This window comes from Pyxicephalus adspersus, chromosome 6, assembly GCF_032062135.1.
Source record: "Pyxicephalus adspersus chromosome 6, UCB_Pads_2.0, whole genome shotgun sequence".
In the NCBI taxonomy this organism is placed as follows: domain Eukaryota; kingdom Metazoa; phylum Chordata; class Amphibia; order Anura; family Pyxicephalidae; genus Pyxicephalus; species Pyxicephalus adspersus.
Genome location: NC_092863.1, coordinates 2490755 through 2517729, shown reverse-complemented (window position 1 = coordinate 2517729; position 26975 = coordinate 2490755). Strand labels below are relative to the sequence as shown.

Here is a 26975-nt window from a genome sequence, read left to right as displayed (position 1 = left end):
ATAGATTGTAAGCTCTTCTCATAGATTGTAAGCTCTTCTCATAGATTGTACACTCCTCCCATAGATTGTAAGCTCCTCTCATAGATTGTAAGCTCCTCTCATAGATTGTACACTCCTCCCATAGATTGTACACTCCTCTCATAGATTGTAACCTCTTCTCATAGATTGTAAACTCTTCTCATAGATTGTACACTCTTCTCATAGATTGTACGCTCCTCTCATAGATTGTAAGCTCTTCTCATAAGTTGTACGCTCCTCTCAAAGATTATAAACTGCTCCTATAGATTGTAAACTCTTCTCATAGATTATAAGCTCTTCTTATAGATTGTAAGCTCTCCGGGGCAGGGTTCTCTCCTCCTCCTGTGTCAGTATCTGTTTGTCATTTGTAACCCTTATTAAATGTACAGCGCTGCATAGTATGCTGGCACTATATAAATACTATTTAATAATAATTCTCTGCAGTGTAACAATTATCTTTACCAAGTGAACAGCCTGAACATCTTTAGTAAATCAGCTTGATGTACCCAATGTGACCACAAGAGGTCGCTGAGACTCTGGCAGGGATTCCATTGGTCTGCAGCTGTCTGTTCTTTCTTGTTATTGGAAGCTGGGAATATTCCCTGATATCACCCAGAGATCAGCAATAAACCTTGTGTGTAATACATTCATAGTCAACAATAATCTGTACAATATGAAGGGAGATCCTTGTTTCTGATTAGTTAGAGTGCGGTGACAATGACTTTAAAATTCATTCAGACTTTGTCCCTTTCAGGATTTTGGCCGGGGTGACCTCTTTCTCTCTGTAGATGTGGGGGGCTGATCGCTATCTGCCGTGCTTGGAGCATGGCATCCATTCCAGGAGGACAGTCCGGGACATGGTACCGAGAACAGGGTCCGAACCATTGTCAATGAAAACTTCCCAGCAGAAATCATCTCCCTGCAGCTGAAGGTAAGAGCAGTGGGCAGTCTGGTACAGGGGTGTATTGAAGGTGGCACTATGGGGCTTTTATTTCTGCACCCAATGTGATTGGACCAGCCAGTCACATGGGGTCACCAGCAATATTCACCTGTACAATGAAGGAAGATGAATCTGCTCACTGTGTGAGAAAACTCATCAATAAAAATGCCAAATATTGAATCTTACCGGGTATGGTGGCTGCTTTAGTTCTCTTTTTTCCCTTTTATTTTAACCTGGTGATTCATCCAGTGACACACATCCTGTCCTTGGGTGACAACACTCACTGTATTGTATCTATGGAGGGGCAGCGATGTCACCTTAGGACAGGAAGTAAGGACTACAGAACCCCTAGGGGATCTCTCTTCATACATCGCTCTCAATAATCCTTTATGATCCTCATTTCACCTTTGTATCTCATTACATTGAACCCATAGGGTGCGGGCAGATGTTTCTATGGAAATTGTTTTTGATTTGCTGTTAATTTACAGTTTTGCAACTTGGGTAAGAAAAGATTTTGAAATAAATTTATAGTGAACACAGAAACCGCAAACTCCGGAGGCCATTCGTTCATTGGATAATACCTGTTAACACACGTTCCTTATATCGGGATCTAACATCAGGTGTAAGCAGAGTGATCAGACACTGAGCGCAGAACACACACCGTGATGTACAGCCAAACCTTAGGAAATACTCAGGGTTCCTACATGTCTAGGAATGTTGTCACCCTCTGTTAGGCGGTGACAACTATATCTTAATTGAGTTCCCGTGTTGTCACCCTGACACCCTGGTGGAGGCTACAGGCAGCCGTGTTAACATTCCAGTGTGGTCACTATCAGGAAAGCTGTTCAGGTCAATGATATGCAATCAATGTTCTTACACTTGTACACAAGCAGAAAATGGATACAGATAATTAAAATGGCCAAAACAGTCCAAAGCTGAGTAATAAGCTGAAAGGTGGAATGAAGGTTTTATTACAAAGATCTGAAATGACTCCTCTCTCTCTCTCTCTCTCTCTCTCTCTCTCTGTATATATATATATATATTTCAGTAATTGTGATACAAAGTGGCGCTGTGTCACCTGACCTAGGTGTGGTTGTCACCTGTGATTTCTCGCATTGTCCTCAGGAAATAGCAGAGGGGCTGGTGACACCCAGAGCAGATTTGGGTTAGATAACTGCAGCATGACCTAAATCTCATCTTCCTGTCCTGCTAATAACCCAGGGACTTCTGATGGATCCATGACGTCCCAGTCACCTGAATTGTTTTGTAAAGGGTAACTCCACCTAAAATGAGTAGAAGACTCCCATGCAAGCAAACCATTTGCAGTCAGAAGGAACCCTTTGTGTCTTCACAACCTCAATCATGTCATCAGAACCGTTCTGAAGAACAAATAACAGATTGATAAAGTTCCCGGCAGCTGATCGCCTCTGTGAAGTCCTCAGTTGGACCAATCGGTTGCACAGTAATGTGATATAAAGGTCTCTTACCTCACCTGAGAATATCAGAAAAAGTTCTTCACAACAATCAGAACTTTATTGTTCTAAAAGCAAATGAAAAATTATTATAAAATAAAGCACACTGTTTTCAGTCTTTTATTATTATAAAACTCATCTAAAAATGTGGGCAATACAAGCAATGAGATTTCTGCAAGGTGCCCTGCATGAGGGGGCAGCACCGTCATCACTGCAGAGTCTGGGTAAAGGATATTTAAATAAAAAACGGCCAAAATGATTTTATTCTTTATTAAAACTATTATCTATTCCCTCACTTCCTGTACCAATGACAAGATTTTATTAGACAGGAAATGAGGGGAACTTTTTAGCAGCAACACAACCTATTGCAGACTTTTCCTTACTTCCTGTCTCCTTTTTTTTTGAGATTGTATTTTTATTGAGAATTTTTCAACAGAATAACAAACAATAAACAATAAACCGTACATGAATACAGAAAAATTAATACCCAAAATTATGAAATACATACATACAGTAGAATGAGTGCAAAGTTCTTGAGAACCAAACTAAAAAAAGAAAGAAAAACAAAAGGGAGTGGGGAAAGGGTTCAAGGGAGGAGTGCGACTGCAGCCTAGGTCAATAACCAAATTGGACAAACGAGCATAATATTGGTCCCAGCTCTTCCACGTTTTTTTCGTATTATCCGTGGTGCGGTAAGGTACTCCATTAGACGCACTTCCTGAATTCTCTTATATAGGTCCTTCATAGAGGGGGAAGAGCAGCCTTTCATTTAGTAGGGATCAGTGTCCATGCAGCTACCAAAATATGCAATACCAATTTGCGAGCAAACTTGGGTAGCATCCTGAGTGGTTGGCCCAAGAGGTGCTCAGAGGATCCAAAGTTATCTGCATCTGAACCACCTCCGAACTTCCTGTCCCCTGAATATATTGCTAGCAGGACAGGAAGTAAGGGTAAGTCTCTGAACGGGGCCCGGGATAGTTGTAAAAATTTGACAGAAGTTCCAATCTTTGCACACACCACCCTTAACTTAAATATAGGTTTCTGCTTGACATACATATAAGACTTCTGCCACTAGTACCCCCAAGTAGAAGATATCTCCCCTGACCTATATTCAAGCAGTAGAAACCAATCAGGTGCAATGATGATTAGTTGTAATGGATCTCATTGTCAAGACAATCTGGAGGAAACTCATCTGAAATGCATACGCCTGCTCAGGTAATTGCTACGGTAAAAGCAACGAACTGTCCAAATATAAGAACAGCGTATATTTTACCGCTCGGGCTGAGGTCACTTGTGTAATCTTCCTGGTACACATTTTTCTAGAGAACGCATTACACTGTGATGAAAGGAATTTCATCATTAACAGAAACAAATGATTTCAGATTGAAACTTCTCTACTGGTTTGGATCCTGAATAAAAATCAGGTAGTATCAGGACCTTATTCTGGAATTCGACCATTGCGCAGGTTTTGTAGGGGACAGGTCCTCTTTTGATGTAGGACTCCGTCCTTCATGGCTATTAATTATATTGGCAGTTGTAGATTTACTGTCAGGAAAACCTACCGTGGATTTATATGAAGCAAATCTGTCACATGTAGAGGATCACAGCTGGCTATAGAAGTTATGGAATGTTGGGGTTATATAAATGCTATCCTAAGGGGTATCTGGAGGCGGAGATTACCCATAGCTGGTGCCAAAGAATTAGGAAAGGAAAGAAAAATGTAATACAAAGATATAAAAGTCTTCATCCCTCAAGGAGAACATTTTCCTCTGGCTCAAGGTGTTAGGGTATGGATGGTATCTGGCTTCTAAACCCATAAAGTCCCATACAGGTGTCAGATAGATCTTGCTGGAAACTATTTTTGTGTATGTTTCCAGTGCCAGATGAATGTTTACAGGGCCATTCTGTCCAAAAAAAGAGAGAAGGAGGGAGATGAGCATAGTAGTTGTTCCTAATCAGTAGTTCATCAACCCACCAATGTCGGGGAGCGGTGTACATGTCACAGTTTTGCCCAATTGTTCATCTTGACAATCATCTGATGGGTGTATATAGCTTCCGCTTGAATCCTGCGCTGATGGTTCAAATCTTGCTTTCTCTTTTGTGATTTTTACTCCTGAAAAATGCAGCAACTTTTATTCTGGGTTTTGTAAATTTACAGACACAAAGCCATCATTTCACAATTTGCTTAGTGTTAGGAATCCTTCATCACATGCAAATTCTAATAAAAAAAAGTCCAATCACCCATCTGACTTTGATTCATTTAAATTTCACCCTCTTGTAATTATGCTGTTATTGTAGTATCAGCAACCTGGCTGATAAACCCCCAAGATGGAGGAATGCTGTAGCGGGGTAAACTTTCATTATTAGGGTCTGGCTGCTAAACCCCCAAACTGACATGAGATGAAATATTGGAGCAGGCTTACCTCACATCATCCAGGGTCATCACCTGGACACTTTATGGGGTAAAATATTAGGGACAATGAGGGTCCGGTTAATTTTATATTCTTTCTGTCAAACTATACAAAACACCAATAAGAATTTGTGAACAAGACAAAACAAGTTTTACTAATCAAAACAGAGGAAAGTCCATTTATCCTGAAATATTCTTAGTCTGAAATTGGAAGAAAAGAAGGTTTGTGGCTCCATGGGAAGCCGTCCCTAGTTTGGGGGCTAAACAGAATACCTCTGATCTACAAATATCCGCATCCCCTATACCTGTCAGGTGGCGTTAGCTCAGAATATAAGATGTCTGAACAAAGAGAGAACAGTTATGAGATCAAATCCCAGAACTGGGTTCTTCTCCTCTTATAGCTCAAAGTCAATTCCCAAACACGTTATTGGGGGCAGTTATGATTGAGTTCTAAACCTTGGTGGGTGAATTTATATTTTTTAGGTCATACCCTTCAAAAAATGGAAAAAGTATTGGAATTTGAGTATGACGTAAATCAACCACTTTTGTTTTGTTTTAGCAATTTCTTTTTGCAGAGATTTTGTTGGTAAATTAGATTGGGGTTGTGTTGTTTAAACCAGAACACGCCATAGTAGGGTGGTTTAGTTGCTGACCAAAGATTTATAGTTCCTCTTGTTTCTGGTTTGATTCCTGTGTTATTACTTTGCATTTGTAAGATCTAGTAGTTGGAGTTCATATAATACATTTCGATGCTGAGATACCATAGAACACTAGCTGCTTGGCTCAGGGGTTTAGTAGCCAGCCCATTACTCAATAACCCATTCGGTGTTGTAGGTTCAATTCCTCATTTATGCTTTAAGGTTTTAGTCAATTGTTATTCCTGAAATAGGAGAACGAACACGCCAGCAATGGAGCAGAGGTGTGTAGCTCAGTGGATAAGAGTGTTGACCAGGGCGCCATAGACTCAAGTTCAAATCCATGGAAGTGCTGCAGACTCCGAGTGCCAATCCTCCAAAAGCGTTGTAATCACCCATGGATTACAAACCATGAAAGTGCTGAGGACTTCAAAGGCAAAAGCACTGCAGGTTCAGAGTGCAAACCACAGAAGTGCTGCAGACCCCATGCTGAGCTCTAGAAGCACTGTAATCCACAAGTTCTCAGTGCTGGAGCGCCCGAGCACATGTTCACAAAGCATCTGCAGACTGCTGAGACACTTTGTGAAGCACAGTCGGTTCGAGCTCAGATCCCTGAGTGAAAGCTTGGAGGCCATGGACAAGCCACCAGTCTGCTCCAGTCCCAGGCCCCCACTGGCCTGTAACATATGTGGGCAACAGAATAGATTGTGGACCCTCCCCTTTGGTCCATAGTCTGTGGTATCAATGCAACAACTACAATAAACATGGGCTGCCTTACCAGGGCAGCCCATTTCTAATTTTTGGACTTAGTATTTTTCTCCTAACATATCTTTGTTAAAAAAAAGCTCACTCACCTATTTCACACATTGCTTGTAACAGATCCACCAACCCTTCTGCTGTAACAAGGTCACCATTGCTGGGAATACCATTGTTAGCCACAGGTGGCACCCATGCCAGGCCTGCTGAGACCTCCAAGCACCAGGTAGGTAGTCAGACTTGCTGATGGAAGCCATCATTGTCACCACACCTGACAGTACCAGGTAAGTAGATTTATTCAGGCCTTCAAGCATGTGAGAGGCTTGCTCAGGGATCTGAGCTCAGGTTTTGTGCCCACAGTATTCAACCAGGCCTGCTCAGGGAATTGAACCCAGGTCTCCACTGTACTAGCCTCAGCTCTTACCCATTGAGCTATTGCTGTGCACACAAACCAACATCCTCCTTCTCCTACTTCTAGATCACCAGGATTACATTTAGATCACTCAGAAAACATCTGAAATGTTAGGACAAGGAAGAGGACACCTGAGAGGTGGCAGTAGCTTGGAGGATACGAGCGCTGTGTGAAAAAATAAACCTGAGATCAAATCCCAGAGCCGACTACTTCATCTCTCATAGCTGCAGGTCAATGTCTGAAAGCCTTGGAACTTGAATAATTTTCTAATTATTTATATTTTTCTACCTGAAACAAATATAGTTGTGCAGGCTTATTTATTAAACATTTATATTGGTCTCCTTCCAAGCAAGGCATAGCGATCGCGTTTCACAAACCAAATAACAAAACTCTTTAGAAGTATATTTGCAACTTCAGCAATATGTTCCCTGACACTGCTCATTCAGATACTGGGATACAGCATGTGTTGGTAGATTAATACCTGTCACAAATGAAGGTGACCCCTGACACCTTAACACGAGCCGTAAAGTCTGCACAGCTATCCTTTCTCATATTCTTGGATAAAGTGGTGACTGGTTCTCTTTTAAACTTTCCTTTTATTGGTCTTTGTCTGTGGTATGGATACTAGAAGCCAGCACACAGAAACATTTGGACACAATTGAATACACTTAGCTATAATATTATTACTATTATTATTATTATTAATAATAATAAACAGGATTTATATAGCACCAACATATTGTGCAGCGCTGTACATTAAATATTCCCTCCTATTAATTCAGTTTGTTGATCTACACTGCCACCTCGTGGACAATTTTGAGAACAACAAGTGATTTCTTTTACCTTACTGCTTTTAGTTTTCACCTCAGATTTTAATAACCAAAGTCTTAACTAAATGAAATCCTAATTATTTCCTTAAAAAATATTTCACTATATTAATGAATTGCTTCATTTATAATACAAACATTTTATCCAAGGCCATCATGACATATTTTATATGTATAAGTATTCTGCAGCATGAAACAAAATAACTTTGTTGCCTTAGTTTTGGTAAGGTCCCGTTGATGGCATGAGGAGTTTAGGGTATTATAAAAGTAAAACTTTTATTTTCCATTTAGATAGAGGTAAACTGCTATTTTTATTTTTGTATTTTAATTAGATTTTCCTCCCACTTCCTGTAGATTTCACAGGACAGGAAGAGAATATTTTTTTCAATACATATCCCCAGTGAAAGATTTTAATTCTTTCCTTGAATTTGTGGCACCTGGATTTGGATTCGCCCTTGCAGTCATTACCGGTGACATTGCTGATGAGGAATATGGAAGAGTGTGAATTAGTCTTAGCGGGGGGCACAGACAGAAATAAAAACCTGACAGAAGTTCTACTCTTACCGCATCTGCTATCCAAAGTTTTACCCTCACTGAGCTGTGCATGCAAGGTTGGCATAATCTGAATCCAATAAATGAAACCCCACTCTTCTTTTGTTTTGTTACCAAACACCACATGCAACATAGCTGCATTAAAACTGTACGGGCCCTGTGCCTTGCACCCAACTTCAGGTGCCAAGAACAAGTAATACAAAATAAAGAACAGCTCCCCTCTTGCACTTTTGACATTCCCTGGTGGTCTCACTCCATCACTGGGTGAAGGGAGAAAATGTCAGCACTCTGTCTTGTGATGCAGTAAGACAACTCATTAAGTCAGAAAATGTTTTAATAACTCAACATTAATATACACAGGGCTGATCATGGCAGGCCAAGAATGGTGACATGATCATTTTCAGCAAATCACAGAAAGTCTTTCATACAGTCTGGTGGCAGGGAGCCTGCTGTGACCTCCACAGTTTCCAGGGTGGATTTAGTTCTGGAGGAATGTACAACAAGATGGACCGAGGAGCTTGACACAACAGTAGCTGGTTGAGTCTTGACCAGGGTGATGCCTGCTGGGTGTCCCATGTTCATCTTACCCAGACTACAGCATTGTGGGTAATTACTGAAGCAATCAAATGCTTCAACGCAACAGCGGCTCTCCGCATAGGGGCTCCTGACATCCGGCTGTATGCATGGCGATTGCTTCACGGGGGTTCGGCAGCTGCCACAGACCATGGTGCACAAGGCCTGAAAGACAGACAAGTCTTTGGTAACAACATTTAGGAAATTTGGCTTCAATAAAAGGTACACCATGGGGTTGTACAGGGTAGAAGACTTGGCAAAGGCGGCTGCAAGGGCAAATGCTATTGCTGGGACTCTTCCGGCATCACTAAAAGCTGCCCACATTGCCACAACGGCGTAAGGAGTCCATGCGAGGAGGAAACTAATACAGACTGCCACACTGAGCTGCGAAAAGACAAAAAAAATATTATTTCTAAGGTTGTGTTAAACATGGCCACCCAGCATATAATAATTATAATGGACAGCACAGGCCACTTTATTAATGTGTAGAAAATGTGGACCTCCAGTCTGTAAAGATTCATAGGATAAATCCTATATTCAGAAGCAAATCTCCTGGGAGTGTAAAGCATAAGATTCCTCTTCCCTGTGATGTAACTCACCAAGTACTATATGTTCTTTTAGGGACATCATTAGTAATAATATTTTATATGCCCCACTACATTAAAAGTGTGGAAACTTACTCAATGATCCATGAGTGTTCTGCTAAAATAACTTCTATAACAGGAGGAATTGATTCCTATCTGATCCAACACACATACAGACCGCAGGAGCAAGATTTAGGAGCAGAAAGCTGGGGTGAAGCATTGGCCTCCATACCCAAAGGACCACCGCAATAGTTTACTAAGATTAATCCTGCTGTATTCTCTCCCCGATCTCACCAACCCCGCACACAGTACCAAATGTTCCGGTGACTGCTGGGGGCACACAAATCTTAGCTATCATTTTTGGATGGACGAGCACTTTAAAAGTGAAAGAGAACAACATAAAAAAATAAGATGAGACACAGTAATTGCTCATTGCAGCAAATTAAACCATGATAGTTCGTCATTTGTAATATTCTTCCCAAAAATGTAATGAGATCTCTGGCTCAGACCAAAATGTAAAAATAAGCATTATAAATCCCCAGCATGGCTTTCATTAACCGACATGAAATGGTCCAGTTTATTCCGCTAAGAATGTGTCAGAAATAAATACATTGCTCGATGTAATTTTTGTAGAATACGCCGGGGATACGGGTGATGGTTTACCTAGCGTGAACAAAATTAGACAAGTAAACTACAGGGAGCGATGCCAGTTTTAGCTCACTGCGCCAGTATGACTGGATTAAGACAGTAATTACAGAACCAGACAGTGTTACAGAACCACAGGCAAAACACGTGTATTCCGTCTATAGCAAACTGTTTATGATTCAGTTTTATATCTGCCCCAACACAAAACTGCAGCTGTAATCCAACAGGGGTCACATTGGGCAGGAACACCCCTCTCCTTCAGGCACCTGAAAATCAGGGATAAACAAGCAGGAGGGCAGGGAAGATTTTAGTACAGAGCACCAAATACTTTATCACTATATCCTCATTTTACATTAGGAATTGTATAGTATAGTTCTTACTTTGCTATTTTTAAGATCTAGCTCTGATTGCTTTTTATATCACACTATTCAGATGTCATGTTTTCCAAATGTGTACTTGAGTATAATTCAGTGTCAGTGTTATCTGAAAACAGTTGCAATGAACACCGAGGTCATTTCTGGACATTGAAGACTTACATAGTACACAGTTCAGTTGTGTGTTTGGATGCCTGAAGGGCTGAGCAAAGCCCCAAGCTGTCAGCATACACTATTATATTACTGAAATGCAAATATGATATACTGATAAATCAAATATTAGGCTTTTGGAGTGCTGCAACAAGCAATATTCTGCTGTTTACATATTTATTGAGCTGAGGGGTACATGCCAGCAGTATGTACCTATTATACAACACTCCTATCCTCTATTTGTTATTATTTTTACATAAACTTGCTATATCTATTCTCTTTTTTGAGTGTGTTTATAAGTTTCCCTCTGCTTCTGTTTCTCAGGAAGTGATGGAAATATGGAATCCATTATACTGTATTCACAAAGCTGCTGTGTATAACATCCTAGGGCAATGGAAAAAAAAAGCTCTATTGGAACAAAGTGAAAAAAAACAATAGATTTTGTAAACTTGGCAGGAGAACCTGGTAAGAATCTGTAAAGCTTGGTGTATAGATGTATATAATGAATGTCACTCCAGGTGCATGAACCATATTGAATCTCACCTTTATTATAAGGCTGTGCACATTGCTCCCTTTGTTCTGCGGTGACAGGTGCTGTTGCACGGCTTTCCTTGCCCCTTTCACAGTGAGCAGAATGAGAGTGTAAGAGATGAGGATTAGTGTGCAGGGCAAGATGTAGCAGAAGACAAACAAGCACACGATATAGGATAAGGCTCGGTGTTCCCGGTTGGGGGCCTTCCAGTCTATACAGCAAGCAGTACCATAGGGTTCTGGTCCGTAACTTCCCCAATCTGCCAGTGGGGCTGTGGCAAACACAAATGCGTACACCCAGACGCAGAGAAGCAGGATTCGTGAGTGGTAAGAAGAAAATTTATTTCCTGCAAAACAAACAGATCTGATATGTCTCTTGTTCAGCAATAAGCAGAAAATATTAGTTTACCCTGAGCTGTGTTTTATTTTATTTTGGCCTAGTGTGAACAGGTGAACAGATTCACCGAGAAGTAAAGGAAAATATATGCCAAACTGACCTAATCTGATCTGAAAAGTTTTTATATTGGTATATATGTTATTTTACACTAGACCTAGCCCATACATATATAACACCTACATATCATGAGTATAGGACTATGCAATGTATTTCTATACAAGCTATATAAACTATATATAAATATATAAACTATATCACATCTTGTTAGAAGGATCACAATTTAACAAGAATTATCTGCATTGTCAGCTGATTTGTGTACAATCACTTTATTATGTTTTGGTGTAAAGGACTCCGACTCCAATCATCACATTCTTAACTGCAGCTCAATGCCAAACTGATATGAAAGCTCAAACTTTCCTGGCCTGCTGACAATATGAGGTCAACAATCTATACCCTTCTATGCGCCATGGCAGCTCTCAAATCTCTCTGAAGTATTACTGGATCTGAAAGGCTGAGCAGTACAATAAAAGTAGAAACTGAGCTCTGTAAGTGCTTCATATTCTACTCTCCACAGGGAACGCTGACCATACTTCTACAAATGTGAATAAACAAGCAGCATGTTAGGATAAAATTAACACTTATATCAAGTAAAATGTATTACTTTACACAAGTAATAATACACTAAAAACTAATAACATTATGCTATAATAATTGTAAACAGTGTTGGTTAGCTTGGAATGTCAATCTACCTAGAAATTCTATATTGCATACAGGCATTCCTGTAGAGCACTCATTCGCCTCACGGAATGACATTACCTTGAGGTTGGCAATCTGCTGTGCTAGAAATACCCATTGTCCAGTGATTATACAGACCGGGTATTGGCAATTCTGCCCACTGTTTAAACAGGCCTGAACCAGCAGTTAAATTAAAACATCTGTAAAGGTAAAATGAGCTCTCTGATTCACCGGTTCTGTGAGTGATTTATAACAGGGAGGACTAAATGTCATGTTAAAGATTATTTTTCCAGAATGAAAATCAGACTTTTATTATCCCCCTAGCTATAACTTTTAGAATGTGGTGTGAATAGAACATACCAGACAACACATTGGAACTCACCGTATGCTGGATAGCAAACTTTCATACAGCAGACGGTGCTCAGCACTGTTAGGTTCGTCAGACTGCAAAGCCCGAAGAGAACCCCACAAAAGGCGTAATATTCACAGGTCACTTTATCAAACAGCCACCTGGAGGGAGAAAAGATTCCGTGGAATTACTGTTCTTTGAGTGGGCACCATAACAATAGAACTTGTTGTATTATTTATATACAGTGGGATGACCATTCTGATGTAAAAAGGTTCAGTATTTGGTGGCCTTGCCATTTACAATCCACCTGAGATGGGAAATGAGTCAAATGCTCGTCTACATTTGGGGGAATAAGGTGTTTTACTCCAGGCAGGTGAAAGAAATGTTGGGAATAATAAAAGCTAGGTACTGCTGCTGTGAAGAGGATAGTTTAATAACAAAATGTATTATTAAAGCAATGGTTCTCTTTAAAATTCTGATTGCATTGTACTGTTACCATGGTGGCATTTCTCATTTTTTTACTGGCACTTACCTGTGAGCAAAAAGTGAGGGGATGGCCAGAGGGAAGAGAGTGGTTGTCATACACAGATCACTGATTGCCAGGTTGACGATAAAGAACTCGGCTGGCTTCAGCATGGAGCGCCTGCGATAAGCCACAAGCAGGAGCATGGAGTTCCCTGACAGAGAGAAGATTCCTGCCATGGGAAGAATGCAAATAGTCACCTGCACAACATGTATGTGGAAACGAAAGCATACACATACCTACCCTGCTCTTCCACTACAGAACAGAATCATCAATACAATCTTTTATTGGTTTAAAAAATGAAGGTTACTGAGAGTCTGTTTTTTATGAATAAGAACAGGCCAGGGATAGGTAAAAGGAAGTCCATTGTGCCCCCCAAAACTAACAAAGATATCTCCGAAGTGACTCATTGTAAATAGAATTTGCAAAGCTCCCTGCGATTAAGAAAATAAATACCTAACTTCTAATGCAAAGCAATCATCCTCCTAATATCTATGGACAAACTGATACTTCTGGAATCTTCTGTGACTCCTGCAGCTTGCAATACATTTTACCATTAACCTTCACAATATTACCATGTCCAGTAATAGACTGGCAGGTGTAACTATTGAGCACAGCGGGAAAACATTCTGGGGACATTTTGCGATGTCTTACCATGTTCATATCTTAGTAAAGACTTTTCAGGTAAGAGGGAATCCAGGTGAATTGGAATGCGTTTTGATAGGAGAAGTATTTCTTTTCTGCAGAGAGTGCTATCATTTTAATTTTATTGTAAAGTTGCCTTTATTTTACCTATCCTGTTGGCTAAAGCATATCAGCAAAATGTTGACATTTTGTCCAAAAATAATCTTTATTTTGCAGCTAAATACACCAGAACATTCTGAGATATTAAATACTAAGTGTTTGTATAGACTGACTTTGCTCTGCCCTGTAATTTAGCCTATTTTGTGACAGCTCCATCAAAGTATATAATCTGTCAGCCGGTCAGAGCACGGAAATTATAACATGTCAGAAGTCATGGATTTTCCAGCTGTCTTCCTCTATGAGCCCAGATAGCAATGACTGACACCTTGAACACACCGCTAAGACACTTCTACACAGGAGAGGTGAAGTGCCAGAAAAATCTGCCCTGTGTACCTTGATTACTCCACCGTACAGCAGTGAGCAGGACATTGGTTTATTATCAAGTAAATAACTGGACTAACTTCACTATTCAGGGTGATCAGCCAAGAAGCTACATCCTAATAATATGCAAACCTTGTAGAATTTTTATATTTAGGTAGCCTAAAGCTTTTAGAACATTTCTCAACCAATGTTCCTCCAGAGGTTGCTAGGGGTTTCTTAAGCAATGAGCAATTTGTGCCTATCAGGTCAATTTAACCAACACCAATGGCTATCTGTTAGGGTCACTGGCCAGCAATGTAAGAGGAATTCTTCCCACTGACAACCCAACCAATATACTGTGACCTGCAGATACAGGAAATATTGCAGGGGTTCCTTAAGATCTGAAAGTTATTTCAAGGGATCCCCTATGTTCATGAGAAAGGCTGCTCCATGCACATCAGCTTCTGACCCCTAGAACTGATCATGCATTTTAGTTCTGGAAGTGTTGGGATGTTAATGAACCCAACTAGTTTTACATGTTTGGATTGTCAGAGAAAGAACATTAAAAAGTCTTCCGGGCGAGGAGTCAGTACTGCAGGCAGCTTCTCGCCGGTGATTTGAATACTCGTGGTGGGTCCTGGCCCCCATTCCTCTTTTATCAGATCCCGGTGCCACCAGGTAACCTGCTCAACTTCAGCCCTTCCTTGTTTTCTGCTCTGGAGTGCAAGTTTTCTCTCGCTACTACTGCAATACGGCCTTATCCATCGGGCAAAGAGATACATAGTGGAGGACCATGCTTTAAAACATCAGGAGAATTCATCCACCACCTCTGGGATCCATACTAATCCTGGATTCCATACTAAACCTGGATTCCTTTTTCACTCACAAGAGCTGCAGTCTAAAGCTAGGATATTAATTATATATTGATACTCCTCCTGTGAGTTTCCCCTTTATATTGGGACCTTCCTCCACCTTTGGCTGTATGTTCATGATCACTGCACTCATCATACATAGAGTGTCACTACTCTCCATTCTATGCTACAGCATTATCGTTACTGAAACACCTCACGTGGCATAATCCACATCTCTGCACTCTGCTGACCATAGGAACAGCTAACTATTTCAGCACACTGCAGTAAATTCCAGTTTGGGATCTCATTGGAACCTAGTGTTCACCCCTGGGGGTCTACCAACGCTAGTTAATTCAGTTCTAGACTTGAACGGAGGTGCCTCTAAGTGGTTGCCACTCACCTTTACTGGATCCGGTAACTACCACTAAAGCCTTCACAACTATACTAACTGAACTCTAGATAATATCATACACCAGTACTTGCACTCTGGTACTGAGGCATGGACATTACTTTACAATAATAATTACCAGTACACTTTCTTAAGGCTTCAGGAGCTCACTATGCTGAGCTAACTTTCCGAGGCGTGGGGTATCCTCCCCCTCAGGTTTCTACATGTTGGTGATTACTCAAGCATAGATATGGGAGATCATTCACCCTTTTTTCCCCCTTTTTTTCATCCCACTACAACTACATAGGCCCACTGCCTACTCATAATGGGCAAAGAAAAGCCCAATAGCCAATCTTCTCAGAGGAGAGAGATTGCTGATTTTTTTTCTCACTCAAAAGACCCCTGGCCCAGGCTCAGTACTACTCATGCTGCCATGGCAATCCTGGACTCGCCTGACAATGCAGGATGAATCATCCTCCACCTCATCTTCACCTGTAAGAAAGGATGGAGAATCTTTGAGACCTCCCAGCCCAGCACAGGTCTCCACGGATTCCCAAGATACATGGGACAGAGATGCAAATGTAAGACTGCTACCTACCAAAATGGACTTTGAATCCTATATTACACGCACCCAAAATTCTTCCCGCTCCGAGCTTGCTACACTTAGATCTGACCTAGGCTCTAGAAGTGAGGAAATAGAACAAGTAACTGAAGAACTCCGCAGCCATGTGCTATACCAACAAGACGATCTGGAGAATCGTAGCTGCCGTAATATTATACGGATCCGTGGCCTGCCTAAATCAGTCAAGCCGAAAGATCTTCATGCAGCTGCCACATTCTCGAATACCGATCTCCTTCAAAAACCGAGAGATAATTTTATGAAAATAGATCGCATACATAGGACACTGGGCCCAAAAAACCAAGACCCGGACAGATGTTAATTGTTGCCTCGAATCGTATTATCTTAAGGAACTCATCATGCAGGAGGCCAGATCACAAGAGGAGTTCACCTTCAACAACAGGCCCATACTGTTCCTAACAGATCTCTCCCACAATACTCTAGCGCTCCGTCAAGCCCTAAAGCCACTACTAGCCATGCCGAGAGATAATAACATTAGGCACAGATGGGGCTTTTCATTCCAACTCTATGCGCACAAAGGAAGTAAATACGCTATTTTCCACCAATTAGGGGACCTAGCGACATACTTAAAATGTTATTGTTCCATATAACGCTTTGATTCTAATAGGTTAAAATTTAATCCCTTAGTTACCCTTACCCTGTTCTGTATTGCCCTATGACTGTATTGTCCCTGCCTATGTTGTTTATTGTGTTTTTTGTTTTTTCAAAATAAAAATAAAAAATGGTATAAAAAAAAAAAATTTAAAGTCTGAGTTTTTTCTAAGAAATTGGTTTTCATTTGTACTCCCTACCGTACAGCTAACATTAGTTTGAACACCCAATGTTTCATATACTGCATAATTATTGGCCTGGCCTCGACCACCTGAGCCACCCTCTCTAAGGGAAGTTGCACAGCTGATCTGCGCCTTATCTGGTTTGTTTTTTGTTTTGTATTGTTTGTCTTTTAATTGTTTTACACTTGTGCTCTTATCTTCCTCCCCCCAAATTCCCAACAAGTTCTACCTCTTTTGCTGAATACTTGAATCAGAACTGGCCTTTTTGGATACTGCCGTTAGCTTTTCAGGTGGGGTAACCCGTTCCCCTGCTTCAGTATCACTGCAATACGTACTAGACCCCTTTACCCGAGATGGGTCCGATTAATATTATCTCCTACAATGTTAAAGGGAGTAAATAACCCTGAGAAGCGATCCATGCTATTGACTGAGCTACACAGACAAAAAGCACATATAGCTTTCATTCAAGAGACCCACTTTTGTAGTGATAAGGTCCCCAGGCTTGGGAACGGGATTCTCTGCAGTATATCATAACTGTACCGATGCCTCCAAATCTAAAGGGGTCAGTATTTTGGTGGCCTCCTCAGTTACATGGCAATTTAAGGAACAGTTGTGTTGTCAGGAGGGTAGGTCCTTATTTGTTAAAGGTCTATTGGAAGGATTCATGGTAACTTTTGCCTCCATATATCATCCCAATACTGGACAGGCCTCATTCTTAGGTAGGATCCTAGAGAAACTGGACTTTCCAAGAAAGCATCTTGATTCTAGGAGGGGACTTCAATTTTACCCCAGATTGGGTAAACCTCCCACAGCAGTCAAAACCCTCCCTCCGCACGTAACTATAGCCAGATCCTAAAAGTCCTATCTAATCATAGCCTACTGGACATATGGCAGACCCTCAACCCAAGTGGTCAGGACTATAGGTATTACCCCTCCCCTCATGGCTCCTACTCAAGGATCGATTATTTCTGGCTCCCACACTCTGAGCTCCATAGGGTAAAGTCCTGCTCTATTGGCTCGATAACCCTTTCAGACCATGCTCCTGTCCACATTTCTGTGGAACTATTCTACAATGTTGCTAAATCTTGGACCTGGAGCCTAAATGAATCTCTCCTCCAGGACGTGGGCAGTACTGGCGGATTATAATACTTAATTGACCCATTACTTTCAGACTAATAGTACACCTGACCTAAAAGGGAACGATAGGGGACAACCTGCGCCAAATTGCAATCCTGGAATCCTCCCACAAAACTTCTTTAGATGACACTGTGGGTAAAGAACTCTGCAACCTCTGTGAGTAACTCTCACTGCTCTGCCTTAATAAGGCTAAGGCTGGTCTATCAAAATGCAGGAGAATGCTCTATGAACAGGAGCGGCCGCATGTTAGCCAATGCACTCCGTGCACAAAAAACACTAATTTATCCCATTTCTCACGGACGGTAACGGACATAAACTTTACCATACCAAGCAGATACTCCCTCTGGCAAAACTCCTTGCCTGGATGGTCTGCCGCTATCATATTACAAAACCTTTCAGAATAACTTGGATTCTCATTTTATCTCTGCCTATATCCAAATAACTGAAGGTGGTCGGTTTTCTTTGGACTCCCTCCAAGCTACCATTACGGGAATTCCCAAAAAAGGCAAAGATCCCTTGTCCTGTGCAAGTTATCGCCCCAACTTCCTCCTTAACCAAGATCCTAAACTTTTTAAGAAAATCCTTGCTTCCAGATTGATTAAGGTCATGTGTAACCTCATTCACTTTGATCAAGTGGGCTGTATGCCCGGTACGGACGCCAGAGACAACACAACCAGGGTACTGAACTGGATATACCATGCCACATCTAAGCAAATTTCACTCATGGTATTGTCCACAGACGCTGAAAAAGCCTTTGATCGGGTTGATGGGCTTGGATAGTGGATGGATAGTAACTTACCACATATAGGCCTTGGTCTTTGAATGTGATCATGGATCCAGGATATAAATTTTCAACCCGTGGCCACGGTTAGAGTAAACAGGCTACAGTCGGCTCCTTTAGGTATTTCCAATGGCACAGGTCAGGGATGTCCCTTGTCTCCCTTGATTTTCATTCTGACGTTGGAGCCACTCTTACGCAAAATTCGTGCCTCCTTTACTATTGAAGGCCTGGAAATGGGGTGTACAAAGCAGCCTATGTGGATGATTTACCATTCCCTATCACTAATCCCATTGTTTCATTGACGAATATTATAACAGCCTTTAGTGAATACAGCTCCATGTCCAATTTCAAGGTTACCTACACCAAGTGAGCAGCATCAGATATATCATTACCTGCCACTGTAGGGGTCCATCTCAAACAATCCTTTGCCTTCCACTGTGAATCTCATTCGATTACATACCTTGGCACGAAAACACACAAACTGCTCTCTGAGTGAATAGAGACCTAGAAAGGTGGGCTTATAAAGATGAATATCCTCCCCCGGTTTCTATACATTTTCCAAACCCTCCCCCCGATAAAAGTCCCAGGATCATTTTTTAGAACCCCACTTGAGAATCTTTCACTTTATATGGAGTAGCAAAGCCCCTACCTCTGCAGAACTCTGGTCATGCGATCCAAACCTGAAGGGGGCTTGGGGGTCCCTAACATGTTACACTATTATCTAGCGGTGCATTTGATGCAGGTTAGGGATTGGTGCTGAAATGCAGGTTCTAAACAATGGGTGTCACTCGAAGAAGTCTTTTGCCCAATACCTCTACACCTCCTGCCATGGCTCCCTTTGGCACCTCTACCTGAACCTAAATCCCACCCTATGGTAAGCTACAAATGGGAAGTCGCAGTAAGGAATTTTCATCGACTGCACCTCTCACCCTCTCCGTCACTACTCTTTCCCATCTTGGGAAACCTGTCCTTCCCCTTTGGGTTGAAGGATGGGAAGAGATCTACTGTCCACAAGTATCTGCCGAGCAAGGCATTTTATTTGCTTTGGTAGATGGACAGGGCGAGAGGAGGTAGGCGACAGTACGGGCAACTTTTGCTTGGATTTTTGGAGATCCTTGCAATTTTCCAATTTTTTGCTAACTCTCCGCCCAGCATGGACTTATTGCAGACCTCTAACTCCCTTTAAACACCTATGCACAGATGGGTAAGGTATTCGACACGCCTTGTCTATTGTGTATAGGCTTTTACAGGCATCACCCCCTGAATACACACCCACGTTTCTCTGGTCCTGGGAAGCAGACTTAGGTCTCACATTCTCTACAGAACAAAAACAACATATTTTGTACTGGACTCACAAAGCGTCCATAAGCAGCAGATTTCAGGAAACCTGCTAACAGGTTGTTTCATGGGGGTATCGTACAACAGAGAGGCTACACTGCAACCTAATGTTTCAGATGGCTGCTGAAGGTGTCAGGTCGAGAAGGGCTCCTTCCTTCATATTTTCTGCGACTGTCCACTTCTGAGGAATTCTTGGGTAACAGTCAGATCCATAGTCAAACAGATGTTGGACCATGCAACACAACCCGTTCCCCCTGAAAACTTTGGTAGTTAGACACCTGATCATAGCTGCAATCTCATGCATAGCCACCTGTTGGCGGAGCCCTGAGCCACCCACGATTCGCTTATGGCTACACAGAGTAATGAAATCTATCATATGGAGGACCTTACCCCTATATGATACATGGTTTTATTGGTCTCAATTTACAACTCCCAATTGGTCTCAATTTACAACTACCAATAAATACCATAGCTATTTCACCTAAATCTAAATTACTGGGGATTCACGCTGCCTGTTCATCTCCACCCTTTTGTTTTTAAATGAGACATGCCCCATCTACCTCTATGAGGCTTTATCTACTCGCGGTCCCCCACTGACAGAGTTTGTTTCCCCCGTTCTGTTCTTATAGTCGTGTCTATTAAGATTTTATATGTCAGTTTATTGATTTTCTGTACCATGTAAGTTTTGTAATTGTATAAAATATTTTATATGCAATTGCAAGGTTTTATTATTATTAATATTATTACACAGTATTTATATAGCGCCATCATATTACGCAGCGCTGTACAAAGTCCATAGTCATGCCACTAACTGTCCCTCAAAGGGGCTGACAATTTATTGTCCCTAATATGCTCATATGTCATTAATGTAGTCTAAGGTCAATTTTTCTTTTTAGGGGGAAGCCAATTAACCTAACTGCATGTTTTTTTGAATGTGGGAGGAAACCGGAGTACCCGGAGGAAACCCACGCAGACACGTGGAGAACCTGCAAACTCCATACAGATAGTGTCCTGGCCAAGATTCCAACCTGGGACCTAGTTCTGCAAAGGCCAGAGTGCTAACCCGAGCCACCGTGCTACCCACATGGTGGCTTTGCACATTCTTGATTACTGTACAATAGTTCCTATTGATATTGCATTTTTGCTCCCCTGTCCCTGTTTTTTTTCTGTACCACCCCAAAATAAATAAATCAAGAATGTTTAAAAAACAAAATGAACATTAAAAACGCACAACAAGCCCTGGTTCATTTCAACTAATGAAGCATATCTACTGCTGCTGCCAAAAGCCTCCAAAATTTGTGTGCTCACTCCCTGCCCCCAATAATATGCCAATTAGAGAAACACTTACCGAACAGGGTATAGATGACTCCTAAGATGATGTCATTGGTTTTCGATATACTTGAGTGAAATTCGGATGTGTCTGAGCCATTTCCCATCTGCAGAGATACAGCAGTTATCGAAAAGAGATTTAAGCCATGTTTTTATTTTTAAAAGAACCAAATCTAATTTAGCGTTTTTAGGACTTGAAAACATCAAATAGCCTCTGGAAAATTCTAAAACATACTTGCCTTAAAGTAAACCTGTGTTCTGTCAATGAAGGTCAAAGCCAAAGGGTTCTCTTAAGCTGTGTGGATGAGTGCTTGATGGCCGGTTGTCAGGATAATCAAATGGCTGACCCGGAGCATGTATGCTGATCAGAAATTTGGACTTTTTTTTTTTTTTGCAGACTTTAAAATAAGGAAAGAGCAGCCTCTATTAAGCATTTAGTCTTGGAATGATGGAACGCACTGCAATGCAGCGTTGATATATATAGTACGTCCTGGCAGAGAGTCCTACACATTACAAATCACTGTTTTCCAAGTCAGATTCCTGTAGGATATTTCATTTTCTTTCATTCCCATCAATAGCACTACACAGTCACACATAGGCACAAAGAATCCTTAGAACTATTTACGTATTGATCATATTTTACATCTTCCTAGCAGCTCCAAAACAATCCCGTGCTCATAGGCTGCCAGCAGGTATTATGTATATACCAAGTTCACACCAAGGTTCAGGTCTAAAATTATCTTGTGTCCTAGGTCACCATCCCCCTAAGAGACAGCAAAGTGCAAAAATCTGACAAAAAAAATGAAATACTTATCACATGGCTATCAGAGTAATACCAGATGATAGGGGGCAGACAGCATTGTGAGACACAACTCTATTTTAGGAATATGAGTGAATGTGGCTTCACATGACCAGAATACAGAACAGTATGTAAGTGTATCAGATTGTGAGAAAAGATACCCTGGGGACTTTGCATGCTGCAAGCGTCCCATCATGAAGAACCACAAGTCTCTGCAAGTTGTAGCCATGCTGCAATGTGCACTACATTCTAGACCTTAAGGGATGCAACGATATTAGTTATAACTCTCTTTATTTTTTAGTAATAACTAATATCTGCTGAAATCACTAAATATACCCTTTCTATGTAATTCCATTAACATAAAGAGATGCAAATACAGAGATACACGAGTAGTACCGGGAGCTCAGCTATCTGCTGGCACCCTCTTCCAGCCAAAATGCAGCCCCTGTGGCATCGATCAGAGCCCTCCGTGCGAGTCTGGGCCCAGTAATGTCACTTCTCTGCACGTTATATAATCTTTGAATTGAATAGACTAGACCACTGTGAATAACACTTCCTACAAGCCAGAGGGAGTGGGAAACATTCAGTGTGAGATTTCTAAGCAAATAAACTCTGGACAAATGTGGAAGCACGGCCACATACTGGAATACCAATTATTACACTGATCCAGTGTTTGCAATATTTTCTAAGTAAAGTCACTTCAAACTATAAAACCTATGAAAAGTTGTGGTCCTATTTGCAGAATGCTTGTTCTGGGCTGTGGACTCAGGAAACCACTGGACCAGAATGGTCAAAAATATTCTCCCTCCTTCCCTCTCTTTACAATCAAGTCCTTATGTCTCCCCCAGACTGATCCTAGTACTAAATAAGTGACCTCCTCCACCTGCCCCAAGCTGTGTCCAGTGATCTTCCCACCAAGCAAGCTGAATATCCCAGCCTTACCTCCTTCTATATTACCACCACATGGGACCACCATGGGCATCTGTAGGGGTGGTGTTTCCCGTCACATCATCAGACTTTAAAAACTTTGTAACCTGAACATTTCACCGCTGCATGGCTGCAATGCAACTACCCAAAGGCAGGAAGCAGCAAGGATCTGGAATCTAATTTATAGGCTGCCACCAGGTGCACCTCTGTTGGCATTTGTTAGGCAGCAAAAATGGGATGTCCGGTGCTGGTAAAGAATTGATAAAGCTGGTTCATACGCTGCTGATAAGAGCTGGCAAATGAGTTATGACGGCACAGCAGCCTCCTACCCCCAGTCATATCTGGTCTTGTGTTCTTCCTCCAAGGTGCCTCATGTCATTTACTGTACAAACAGCAAAACAGGGGAAGACCACAGACTGAACATCACAGACTGGAGTCAGAACATCAAACTGCCGGTCACATCAAGTTTTTAGCAAACAGCACAGCAGACTGACACTTCTGTGATTCACGGAGAATTAGCAGCACCACTCAATCAAGAATATTGGGGAGGATGTCCCCATGCTAACAATTGCAATAACATGGGTGAGTTTTCAGGTATCGCTGAATTCCAAGTTTCGAGTTTAGTTTTCAATAATTAAATAAAAGTTTACAGATGACAACAGATGAGCCAAAAATGTAACGCCTTTGAACATAGTACAGTCCCCAAAATTGTTGGGGATGTGTGTGGATCTTGTCTTGTAGTTTTGCCTGGGACTATATGCTTTTTGCCCCCTTTCTTTTTTGGCAAGCTAGATTTACAAATGAAAAAAATAAACATTCCATTTTTAACAAATCCTACAGTCATGTTGTGAATGTTCCACTGATTTACATTGTTTTCTTTGAAGCTACTATTGTCTCCTGAGCCCATTGCAAAACAATAGGTTTTCCTGCAGTGCATTTTGTGAATGCCTGAAAGTGTCACATTTACAGAAATGTTTCTGATTGAAGAATAAAACCTTTTGTATCTGCATACTTTGGGATGCTAATGAGTGACATTCTGATGCTAAAAAAACCCTTGATTGCTATAAACGTACCTAAAATTGTTTTTCTTTTGCTGGTATACAGTAAGTCCCCCCCCCCCCGTGTGCCTGATTTATTAAAGAGAGAATACACTTTCATCAGTAAAGCTGGGTGATCCAGTAAACCTGGAATTGATTTCTTCAATGTCATTTGCTATCTGCTAGCAAATGTTTTCAATCCTGGACCAGATCCATTCCAGGTTTGCTGGGGTTACCCAGCTTTACTGATGGAAGTGTATCCTCTCTAGCCTTGGGAAGCTTTAATAAATCAGAGCCCATAACTACCAATCTGTTGACAATAATATATTCAGGGCTTTGCAATTAAGATAAAAAGTCAGTGGATGGCAATAACCTACAATTAAAAATACCTCTAACATTCTGGTTTGGATAAATGAAATGCATTTTCACGTTTCAGTTCCCCCCCCTCCCCAACACATCGTCTTTCCCTATTGTGTTTAGTAAAAGTAACATCAAAAGGAATACAGACACGACCTAGATGATGCATTCTTGTTTTTAAAGCTCGGACTGTGTACATAAATTCTGTAGACACTACAGGTGCCATCCACATGGCGATGGGAAACTGCTGGGTTTGATATGCTGCCATGGCAGAGCACCATCTGTGACTGCAGCCAATATCAGACGCTGCTGTTTGTTTTGCTGAATTCCTATCTGAACAGAGCTAAATCTGTCTGCTTTTCATCTGCATAAAAAAATAAAAATAAAAAAGTACATTTAAGCCTTTTAATCCAATAAACCAGACAGTCTTTTTTGGGTTATTAAATTTGAGTGGGAAAGAATTTAAAAGTGACTCCATGTGGGAGGTTTTTGCCCATTTCCTGTCCTTGTCACTCCAGGAAAGGAAATGATGGTCACTAAAGTTTCACCTCAGTTGTTAGTCCAGCTCAGTGTTTCTCAGCCAGGGTTCCTCCAGAGCGGGGGTGGTAATCTCAAATACATAGAGGGCCGAAATTAAATAATTGGACCAAGTTGGGAGCCAAACTTGAAATTTATTAAAAACATTGAGGAAGTTTACTACTTCATCCATAAATAAGAAAAACAAACCCCTCTACACACACTTTAGGATTGCAAAGACTAATTTCTATCTATGCAGGCTGTGTGTTGTTCATTCTCTCACATCACAAGTTTGTCTGACACTAAATATTACACTATGCAGTCTCTAATGGATTCAAACAAACACAATGCCCCTGGTAGTCAGGCACCATGTGATCATTGCCTAGGCTTTGTGTCACATGATGGGTGTACAGGAATAATGTCTATGTCTTGCATGTATTGAAAATGATGATGTGAAATGGTAAAGGGGGGGGGGCAGATGTAGTTCATTTTCGGAATTCTTTGGGGGGGCCAAAAAAACTGGCCTTGAGGGACAGATTTGGCCCTCGGGCCAGAGTTTGACACCCCTGCTCCAGAGGTTTCATACGGTTCCTTGAGGAATTTGTGTCACTTAGGTCAGTGCAACAGATACCAATATTTTCTTTGGCTATCTGTATTGGTGACATTCTTCCCAATGGCCAGCAATGTAAGAGGAATTCTTCCCAATGACCACCACACTGATATACTGTGATCTGTGGATTTAGTAATTATATTGAGGGTTCTATGAAGACCTGAAAATTAAGTTTCATGGATGTGAAAAGATATAGAAACACTGATCTAGCATGTGTACAACTCTTCCCCAGCATTGTTTGGTGGATCAATGAAAGACCAACTGGAGACGACAACTATACTTTCCTATGAAGCACGGCGCCTCTCACTTGTCCTGTCCCCTCCATAGAATTGAATAGCACTACTTGTACAACAATTGTTTGTTCTAGGGTCACTGGAAATGATCAAGAAAGATTGTTTCTGGTGACATCAATCTAATCTGTATCCATAGCCCTTTATAGGAAGCGAAATCACTGTAAAAAAAGTTGTAACCCTATTCCACCCAAATAAACATTTACACATCCATGTTAGTGAGATTTTCCATTATTTCCTGTCCATGATGAGCTGCAGTATAGTTCCAGGTCCTGGCTGTGATATCTCCCAGGAATATCCCCATCACACAAAAGCTGCACAGACCTTCCATGTATTCCCCCTTTTGTATTACAAATGTACCTAGACCCTACGACACAAATTAACCATTACAGGAAACAAAATTCAATCCCAGCCATTAATTTGAAGTCATACATTCGTTTATCTGCGGAACATGTAATATACTTGTTCTTGGCTATCCATCATTTTGGACTTAAGGAAGGTCTCCAGAAGGTCCTAGCTTTTTACTGATCACCATGACATACAGATCTGGAAATGTTAGCTACTTCAATGAAAAATTGTTAGTTTACTAGTTTTGTCTTTATAAATAGCAGGAGAATGGGTTTACCAGACAAAGGTGACCTGCCACAATGTACGTATTCTTCCCATTCCCCCCTCTATGTTGTTGTGAAGAATGAGGAATCCCGCCGAGTTGATTATGTGTGTCGTCTAATTCATCACACCTGAGGGCTGCCAGGACAAGGCTGTGTGGACAAAGCAATCAGAGAGCCTATTCAGGTAAGACAAGGTTTGTGCCAAGGCTCCTAATCATAAAATTAATCTCCTTTCACCCACCAATTCCAATCACAACGTATCTTAGGCTGACAGGTTCCCTGCTGGTCCCAGATTACAAAAAATAAACATTTGATCTGCCATTACTGGTGGTGCGATGGCAGCACTACAACTGAGCCGTGCACAGCACTACACAAAACAGACCGGAACTAATAACTTTGGCAAGGAGCGGATAGGCAGGTTTATTCACTCATAAATCACCGGCTGGGGATCTCATGTTTCTACAAGCATTGCTTTTATGTTGAAGATATCAGTAACACACAATGAAAAAATAAAGATAACCTTCAAGATTCCCCAGTATATTGTACAATCCCCCTGCCATAGAGAACACAATGTAGAATTATGTCACACATCAAAACATGTTTT

At 41.3% G+C, this 26975-nt stretch overlaps 1 protein-coding gene across 4 annotated transcripts in view; it reads right to left on the bottom strand.

The window, feature by feature from the left end:
* Positions 1-8338: 8338 nt before the first annotated feature.
* The window catches only part of LOC140332899 (opsin-5-like), a 34478-nt gene continuing 15841 nt past the window's right edge, over positions 8339-26975 (bottom strand). For all 4 annotated transcript variants that reach the window (XM_072414147.1, XM_072414145.1, XM_072414143.1 and 1 more), the window contains 5 exons: positions 21244-21331; positions 12893-13055; positions 12394-12521; positions 10892-11226; positions 8339-8979 (listed from right to left, as the gene is read on the bottom strand). In XM_072414147.1, the coding sequence (XP_072270248.1) occupies positions 8431-8979; positions 10892-11226; positions 12394-12521; positions 12893-13055; positions 21244-21331 (1263 nt within the window). In that variant the 3' untranslated portion in view covers positions 8339-8430. The remainder of the gene's footprint in view (positions 8980-10891; positions 11227-12393; positions 12522-12892; positions 13056-21243; positions 21332-26975) is intronic.